At 55.8% G+C, this 9,477-nt stretch overlaps 1 protein-coding gene across 1 annotated transcript in view; it reads left to right on the forward strand.

Annotated features, from left to right (window-relative positions):
* The first annotated feature begins 1,723 nt into the window (after positions 1 to 1,723).
* HOMER3 (homer scaffold protein 3) overlaps positions 1,724 to 9,477 on the forward strand; it is an 11,534-nt gene continuing 3,780 nt past the window's right edge. Inside the window, exons 1-5 of the mRNA XM_032267849.1 lie at positions 1,724 to 2,376; positions 3,665 to 3,746; positions 3,832 to 3,988; positions 4,229 to 4,360; positions 8,380 to 8,487. Coding sequence (XP_032123740.1) covers positions 3,733 to 3,746; positions 3,832 to 3,988; positions 4,229 to 4,360; positions 8,380 to 8,487 — 411 coding nt within the window. The 5' untranslated portion in view covers positions 1,724 to 2,376; positions 3,665 to 3,732. The remainder of the gene's footprint in view (positions 2,377 to 3,664; positions 3,747 to 3,831; positions 3,989 to 4,228; positions 4,361 to 8,379; positions 8,488 to 9,477) is intronic.

Here is a 9,477-nt window from a genome sequence, read left to right on the forward strand (position 1 = left end):
CCTGTAGTCCCAGCTACTCGGGAGGCTGAGGCAGGAGAATTGCTTGAACCTGGGAGGGGGAGGTTGCAGTGAGCTGAGATTGCGCCACTGCACTCCAGCCTGGGTGAGACTTTGTGAAAGAAAGAGAGAGAGAGAGAAAGAAAAAAGAGCCGGGCGCGGTGGCTCACGCCTGTAATCTCAGCACTTTGGGAGGCCGCGGTGGGTGGATCACCTGACGTCAGGAATTCGAGACCAGCCTGACCAACATGGTGAAACCCCGTCTTAAAAAACAAAAAAAAAAAGAATAAAAATTTAAAAAGAAAATAAAAAATAATTTTTTAAAAAAAGAAAAGAAAAAGAGAGGGAGAGAGCGAATGAGGAAGGGAGGGAGGGAAGAAGAGAAAGGAAGAAAGAAAGAGAGACAGAGAAAGAAAGGAAAGAAGAAAGAAAGAAAGAGACTCAAATGCAAGGCTCAGAGCTTTAGGGCGCCACAGGCCTTGGTTCCAGGGAGCTGCAGGGCCTCTGCCCACAAACCAAGGGCAATGTGTGATTTTGGGGAAGGTGCCAGAGAGAGGGCAGCACCGGGATTGACAAGTGCGACCCATGGGCTTGGGGCTGGGGAGATGGATCCCAGCTCAGCTCTGGAAGGACGCTCTCCTGGCAAGTGTGAGAATGGGACGCTCCTTGTGACCAGAGGTGACAAACCCAGGCCAGTGGCGGCTGAGGGGACACACCATGCATTGGAGATGAGAGACCCGGGATTTTGGGACCCTCAAACAAGAGCAATGATAACCTTAATCCAACCATCATGGGCATTTTACCATTGTCTTGGGAGGGACAGAGGTGGGCAGATGCTCTGCCCAGGGATGCAGCTGGCAGAACAGACAGGAAGGCTTCTCTTTCTTTGTCTTGCTTCCTGTTCCCTCCCGAAGCTGATCTCTTCCGTTTCCTGGCAACACCCATTGAGCACCTACTGTATGCACTGTCTGCATACAGTAGGTGCTTAATCGGTGTTGCCAGGAAACGAGAGCCCCGTGGCTGGACGGGACCCAGAGCCCCCTCCGCAACCTCACTGAACCACCCACGTCAGCCCGGGAGGGACCTGACCTCCCTCACAGGCCCAAAGTCATGACCTCAGGTGGTGGGGACAGAGGCAGCTGTCCCCTGAGAGGTGACAGGAGGGTGAGGTCACATCGCTGTCCCCGTATCTCTCCATCTGCTTCCTGTCTCTCTGCCTGTCTCCGCCGTGACTGTTTCTGGGTCTCTTTCTCATCCCAGATGTCCCTCTCCTTCTGTCTCTCTGTCCCCACCCTCTGTTCCCAGTCCCGACCCCCCGCACCCCCCAGACCCCCTCCACCGCCCCAGCCCCCCCACCTCCGCCCCTCCCCGCCCCTCCCCCACCCGGCCCGGTGCAAACAGCCGGCAGGGGGCGCAGCGGGGCGGCCTCGGGGCCCGGGGAGGCGGGGCGGGCGGCGGCCGCGTCGGGACCCGCCGCGATGGGACCGGAGGCGGCGCGGGCGGCGGCGGCGGCGGCGCAGACAAAGACGCGGGCGGCGCGGAGGGCGGCGCGGAGGGCGCGGGCCCGGGAGCCAGGGAGCGAGCGGGGTGCCCGGCTGCGCGGAGTCAGCGCCGCGGGGGCCGCACCCGACTCGCGCCCGGACACTCGCGGGGTGAGCCCGGCCGGCCGAGACTGCGCCGCGAGCGCGGGGGCCTCGAAGTCCCGGGGCCAAGGGAAGGGCGCGGGGGGTCCCCAGAAGTTCCGGACCTGGGGACTGGGAGCGGCGCGAGGGGTCCCCAAGTTCCAGGGCCGGAGGGAGCGCGGGGGTCCCGAAGTTCTGGAGTCAGGGTCGGTGAGGGGACGGCGCGGGAGGTTCCCAAAGTTCTGGACCGGGTGTTGGAGGAGGCTGCGGAGGAGTCCCCAAAGTTGCGGACCTGGGGTGGGAGCCTGGCGTGGGAGGGGCCCCGACGTCCCGGACCGGGGACTGGAAGGGTGGCAGGGGGTCTTCGAAGTTTAGGCGTCCGGGACAACGAGGGGGTCCCCAAAGTTCCGGACCGGGTTAGAGGAGGCGGCACGGGGGGCAGTCCCCGGAGTTCCGGACCTGGGGTTCGAGGAGGTGTCCCCGAAGTTCTGTGCCCAGAGACGGGGCTGTCGCGGGAATCTCGGAAGTTCCAGGGTCAGGGCGCGCGTCCCGGAGTTGGGTCGCGCACTGGGTGTCCTCCCGCCTCGGGTGGGGACTGGATCCTGAATGAATATTAGCCCCCTCCCTGCCCCCCGGACTGGGGTGCATGGGATGGGGCCTCACCCACCGGCCAGACTGGGGATCCCGGGCACTGGGCGGTGTCGGACCCCCCTCCGGGAGCCCCGTGGCCGGCGGCATCCGAGCGCATGACTAGTTGGTGAGTAACTTTCCCCAAACGCTGCAAGTCGCAGCAGGAGCGGCCGGACCGGAAGGGCCTGGGTTCCCGGGACCCCTGCGTCCCCCAACTCCCACCTGGTCCCCCAACTCCCACCTGGCGCAGGACCCGCCTGCGGTCCAGGCCAGAGCTCCCGCCCCACCCCCACTCAGGGGCTCCGGTTTCAGACCCTGTGACCGGCACAGCAGCTGCCCAGGACAGGATGGGGGGGGCATACCCCCTTTGACCACAGAGGCTGCTGGGCCGGGGCCTCCCCTCCCCCGCCTATCTTCCCCCTCCCCCAAACCCCTCCTTGGTCCCCTGCACATCCGGGGTGGCTGGATGGACCAATGGCGAGGTTGGGGAGCCCTGTTCTCCCAGTGTGCATTCTGCTCTGCTCCCCGAGGTGGGCACTGGGATTGGCTGTTTGGCTACATCTTGTCTTTTTAACTTGGCTGGGGGCTCCCTGGGGATTTGGACTCTGGTCTGCCAGGTGTGCCTCTAGCTAGGGTGGGAGCTGGGGGGGGGGTCCCTCTGCAGGGCGTAGAGGGGAGCTGGTCTCCCAGTACTACACACCTCTCAATGCCCCCGTTTTTGATGGAGAACCTCTCCCTGGCCAGTTGTGGGTGAATGGAAAGAACTCACAGATATGTGGCCTCCACAACTCAGCCCAGGATGGAGGGGGCTTCATGGGGCAGGGTGGGGGGTGCAGTAACTAGGACGATGAGAGATTTACATCTGGATGTCAACAGCAGCCACCTGGCTCCTCTCAGAGGGCCATCTCCTGCACAGGTTGTGGAGGGGGCTTCCCCCAGACAAAGAAAGATGGGGTCCACTTGCTCTGAGTGATCTATAATAATAATCTTGTCTTTTTGTTTCTTTCTATCATTTCTTTCTTTTGTGGAGACAGGATCTCCCTCTCTTGCCCAGGCCGGAGTGCAGTGGTGCTATCATAGCTCATTGCACTGCGGCCTTGACCTCCTGGGCTCAAGCAATCCTCCCACCTCAGCCTTCCGAGTAGCTGGGACCACAGGCACATGCCACGACACCTGGCTAATTGTTTAAATTTTTGGTAGAGGTGGGGGGGGCGTCTCACCACGTTGCTCAGGTTGGTCTCGAACTCCTAGGCTCAAATGATCCTCCTGCCTCAGCCTCCCAAAGCACCGGGTGTGCTTTGGGCCTCTCTTGCCTTTTTGATTGAAAGTTCTGTGATAATGGGTACTGAGCTGGAACCTGCTTGGCCTCCCTCAGCGTGGCCTGAGGGTCACTCATAGTCCCTCCTCTCTCCCTAGGGCCAAACCAGCAGCTCCTGCCACCTCTCTGGCTGCCCCCTAGAGCCTGCCCAGCCCAGCCTGACCAATGTCCACAGCCAGGTGAGCTCCCACCTCCCCAGCCTGGACCTGAGCTTTCTAAGGGGGGGGGTGCCCGGCCCCTACTGATCACCCTCTCCCCACACAGGGAGCAGCCAATCTTCAGCACACGGGCGCACGTGTTCCAAATCGACCCGACCACCAAGCGAAACTGGATCCCGGCGGGCAAGCATGCACTCACTGTCTCCTATTTCTACGATGCCACCCGAAATGTCTACCGCATCATCAGCATCGGGGGCGCCAAGGTCCGGGTGGGGTCTGGGTGGGGCAGAGGCACCAGGGGTCCTGGTGACACGCCTGGGTCTGGCGGCTGGCTTGCTGTGTGCCCAAGGGATGGGAAACTCTGAGCCTTCCAGGGCCCTAGTCTGTCTCCTGAAATGGCTCAGAGTAAAGACTTTCCAGACGCTAATACAAGGTGATACCTGGGGGTTTCATGTCTGTTACTATCTGTCCCATCAACCTTGAACTTTGTTCCCCAACCCCAGGCCATCATCAACAGCACTGTCACTCCCAACATGACCTTTACCAAAACCTCCCAGAAGTTCGGGCAGTGGGCGGACAGTCGTGCCAACACCGTTTACGGCCTCGGCTTTGCCTCTGAACAGCATCTGACACAGGTGGGCCGGGTGAGGGGGAGGTGGAGGGAAGGGATGAGGCTGAGCCCAGTTCTTCTCCTGGGCATGCTCTGGGACCTCAAGCAGGTCCTCTATCTTCCCATCTGCAGGATGGGCATGTAGGATGAGATGAGCATGTAGGAAGCCCCTTTAAGGTTCGATGGTTTGAGTCCTAGTTCATTTTTTTTTTTTTTTTTTGAGACGGGCTGGAGTGATCTCAGCTCCCTGCAACCTCCACCTCTCGGGTTCAAGCGATTCTCCCGCCTCAGCCTCCCAAGTAGCTGGTGCCCACCACCACGCCTGTCTAATTTTTTGTATTTTTAGTAGAGATGGGGTTTTGCCATGTTGGCCAGGCTGGTCCCGAACTCCGGACTTCAAATGATCTGCCCACCTCAGCTTCCAAAGTGCTGGGATTACAGATGTGAGCCACGGCCCCTCCCTTAATTCCTAGTTCTACTGCCTCTAGCTCTAATTTTGGATATACCCTGCTCCTCTATGGGACATCAAGTGGGTGGCTGGGCTGGGCACTTCCCCACATGCCCCAGCGATACCTTCATCGTCACCTCCCTCTGCCCTGTGCCCTCTCTATACTTCCATTATTATCTTTTTTTTTTTTTTTGAGACGGAGTTTCGCTCTTGTTACCCAGGCTGGAGTGCAATGGCGCGATCTCGGCTCACTGCAACCTCCACCTCCTGGGTTCAGGCAATTCTCCTGCCTCAGCCTCCTGAGTAGCTGGGATTACAGGCACGCACCACCATGCCCGGCTAATTTTTTGTATTTTTGGTAGAGACGGGGTTTCACCATGTTGACCAGGATGGTCTCGATCTCTTGACCTCGTGATCCACCCGCCTCGGCCTCCCAAAGTGCTGGGATTACAGGCGTGAGCCACCGTGCCCGGCTACATTATTATCTTTATCTATGGTTTTGTTGATGATGAGTGCTTTCATGAAGATTTTCTTCTTTTTTTTTTTTTTTTTGAGATGAAGTCTCACTCTGTCCCCCAGGTTGGAGTGCAGTGACATGATCTCGGCTCACGGCAACCTCTGCCTCCTGGGTTCAAGTGATTCTCCCACCTCAGTCTCCAGAGTAGCTGGGATTACAGGCGCCTGCCACCTTGCCTGGCTAATTTTTGTATTTTTAGTAGAGACAAGGTTTTACCATGTTGGCCAGGCTGGGCTTGAACTTCTGACCTCAGGTGATCCACCTGCCTCGGCCTCCCAAAGTGCTGAGATTACAGGCATGAGCCACCACGCCCGGCCTTTTTTGTTTTCTTCTAGAAGTTTAAGAATTTTCCTTTCTTTCTTTCCTTTTTTTTTTTTTTTTTTTTAATGAAGTTTCACTCTTGTTGCCCAGGTTGGAGTACAGTGGTGTGATCTCGGCTCACTACGATCTCCTCCTCCTGGGTTCAAGCAATTCTGCTGCCTCAGTCTCCCTAGTAGCTGGGATTACAGGTGACTGCCACCACACCCAGACAATGGTTATATTTTAAGTAGAAATAGAGTTTCACCATGTTTGAACTCCTGACCTCCGGTGATCCACCCCACTTGGCCTCCCAAAGTGCTGGAATTACAGGCATGAGCCACCATACCCAGCCTAAAAAATTATTTTTTAACTAAGAAAATTTATTTTAAAACTGGGGGGGGGTGGGGAGAAACATATCCTATCCTAGCTGGGGAATTGGTATTGCTCGTCATAAGTAGGTGGTAAATGTAAACATTTAACACAACAAAAACAAGGATGGGATGATTTCTTTTTTTTTTTTTTTTTTGAGACGGAGTTTCACTCTTGTTACCCAGGCTGGAGGGCAATGGCGCGATCTCGGCTCACCGCAACCTCCATCTCCTGGGTTCAAGCAATTCTCCTGCCTCAGCCTCCCAAGTAGCTGGGACTACAGGCACGCGCCACCATGCCCAGCTAATTTTTGTATTTTTAGTAGAGACGGGGTTTCACCGTGTTGACCAGGATGGTCTCAATCTCTTGACCTCGTGATCCACCCGCCTCGGCCTCCCAAAGTGCTGGGATTACAGGCGTGAGCCACCGCGCCCGGCGGGATGATTTCTTTCTCGTTGACTTCCGATGTCTCCTAGAGCCTGAGACCTAATCTCTTTGTTACAAAGGAATGGTAACAGGTGTTAAAGACAGATTAGCACCCACCTGAGGCTCTCTTTGTTGAAATAGGCTTGATAAAGAGGAAAATGGGCTGGACATGGTGGCTCATTACCTATAATCCCCACACTTTGGGAGGCCAAGGTGGAAGGATCACGTGAGCTCAAAATTTCAAGACCAGGGACACCATCTCCCGAAATATATAAATATATAAATATAAAAGGCCAGGCATGGTGGCTCACATCTGTAATCCCAACACTTTGGGAGGCCAAGGCGGGCGGATCACGAGGTCAGGAGTTCGAGACCAGCCTGGCCAATATGTGAGACCCTTGTCTCTACTAAAAATACAAAAATTAAGGCCGGGCGCGGTGGCTCAAGCCTGTAATCCCAGCACTTTGGGAGGCCGAGGCGGGTGGATCACGAGGTCAAGAGATCAAGACCATCCTGGTCAACATGGTGAAACCCCGTCTCTACTAAAAATACAAAAAATTAGCTGGACATGGTGGCGCGTGCCTGTAATCCCAGCTACTCAGGAGGCTGAGGCAGGAGAATTGCCTGAACCCAGGAGGCGGAGGTTGCGGTGAGCCGATATTGTGCCATTGCACTCCAGCCTGGGTAACAAGAGCGAAACTCCGTCTCAAAAAAAAAAAAAAAAAAAAAAAAAAAACCAAAAATTAGCCGAATATGGTGGCACATGTTTGTAGTCCCAGCTACTCAGGAGGCTAAGGCAGGAGAATCGTTTGAACTTGGGAGACAGCGGTTGTAGTGATCCAAGATTGTGCCACAACACTCTGACCTTGGTGACAGAGTGAGACTCTATCTCAAAAAAAAAAAAAAAAAAAAGGGAAAACAATGGTGAGCACCGTGGCTCACACTTGTAATCCCAGCACTTTGGGAGGCTGAGGTGGGTGGATCACGAGGTCAAGAGTTCGAGACCAGCCTGGCCAACATGGTGAAACCCCACTTCTACTAAAAATACAAAAATTAGCCAGCCTTGATGGTACGCGCCTGTAGTCCCAGCTACACGGGAGCCTGAGGCAGAAGAATCGCTTGAACCCAGGAGGCAGAAGTTGCAGTAAGCTGAGATCGTGCCACCGCACTCCAGCCTAGGTGACAGAGCGAGATTCCATCTCAAAAAAAAAAAAAGGAGGAAAAGGGCCATTCTGGGCAAATGGCTAGACCCTGTCTCTACAAAAAATACACAAAATTAGCCAGGCGTGATGGCACACACCTGGAGTCCCAGCTACTTGGTGGAGGTGTAAGATGGAAGGGTCACCTGAGCCAGGGAGGTCAAGGCTGCAGTGAGCCGAGGTCATGCCACTGCATTCCAGCCTGGGTGACTAATTGAGACCCTTTCCTAAAAGGAAAAAGAGGAGGCCGGGCGCGGTGGCTCACGCCTGTAATCCCAGCACTTTGGGAGGCCAAGACGGGTGGATCACGAGGTCAAGAGATGGAGACCATTCTGGTCAACATGGTGAAACCCCGTCTCTATTAAAAATACAAAAAAATTAGCTGGGTGTGGTGGTGCGCATCTATAGTCCCAGCTACTCAGGAGGCTGAGGCAGAAGAATTGCTTGAACCCAGGAGGCGGAGGTTGCGGTGAGCCGAGATCATGCCATTGCACTCCAGCCTGGGTAACAAGAGCGAAACTCCATCTAAAAAATGAAAAAGAGGAAAAGGGAATTCCTTTCCCTTTCTCAATGTGGCCCAATGTATTAAAATACCGCCTCCATGATCTGATGCCACCTGCCCACCCACCATGGTACATCATTTTCAGACCTTCTCTCCTTCTTCCAAGGTGTGTGATGAGGGAATGGGTACAGTTCCAAAGTGACGGGGCTGTCGCTGGGTGGCGGTTACCTGGTTTGTGGGGATGGGCTGGGGATTGACTGTCTGTTCCTCCCCACTCCCCTAGTTTGCCGAGAAGTTCCAGGAAGTGAAGGAAGCAGCCAGGCTGGCCAGGGAGAAATCTCAGGATGGCGGGGAGCTCACCAGTCCAGCCCTGGGGCTCGCCTCCCACCAGGTCAGCACTCCCTGCCCCTCTATGCTGCCTGTGAGTCAACCAGGCGCTCAACTGATATTGGGGGACCTTGATATTAGGAGACCGGGCACTGTGCTAGTCCTCAAGACCCAATGCTCCCAGATGACCTAAAGTTAGACCCATGGCAGGGACCACGGAGGAGGGGTGTGGAGCATGTCATGGAGGGTCTGAGCCTTGCCTGGGGTCGGCAGGGGGCACCCAGTAGGTCCCAGTAGCAAAACCAGCTCAGATGGCAGAATGGAAGACTAGAAATCGAAATGGCTAAGTGTGGCCGGGCGCAGTGGCTCATGCCTGTAATCCCAGCAATTTGGGAGGCCAAGGTGGGAGGATCGCTTGAGCCCAGGAGTTTGAGACCAGCCTGGCCGACATGGTGAAACCCCGACTTTACTAACAAATACAAAAATTAGCCAGGTGTGGCGGCATGCACCTGTAGTCCCAGCTACTCGGGAGGCTGAGGCAGAAGAATTGCTTGAACCCAGGAGGTGGAGGTTGCAGTCAGTCCAGATCATACCAGTATACTCCAGCCTGGCGACAGAGTGTGGCAGAGAAAGAAATGGCTAAGTGTGAGGCAGAGCAATGAACTGTCCCTGTGTGTTTTCCCACATTAATTTATTCAGCATCATTTATTGAGCACCTGCTGTGTACCAGGCCCAGGGCTGTGCACCGGGGTTGCAGAGATTTAGAAAAACAGGCCGGGTGCGGTGGCTCACGCCTGTAATCCCAGCACTTTGGGAGGCCGAGGCGGGTGGATCACGAGGTCAAGAGATCGAGACCATCCCGGTCAACATGGTGAAACCCTGTCTCTACTAAAAATACAAAAAATTAGCTGGGCATGGTGACACGTGCCTGTAATCCCAGCTACTCAGGAGGCTGAGGCAGGAGAATTGCCTGAACCCAGGAGGCGGAGGTTGTGGTGAGCCGAGATCGCGCCATTGCACTCCAGCCTGGGTAACAAGATCGAGACTCCGTCTC

Source organism: Sapajus apella, unplaced genomic scaffold (assembly GCF_009761245.1).
Source record: "Sapajus apella isolate SASKATOON/1434 unplaced genomic scaffold, GSC_monkey_1.0 scaffold173, whole genome shotgun sequence".
Lineage (NCBI taxonomy): Eukaryota > Metazoa > Chordata > Mammalia > Primates > Cebidae > Sapajus > Sapajus apella.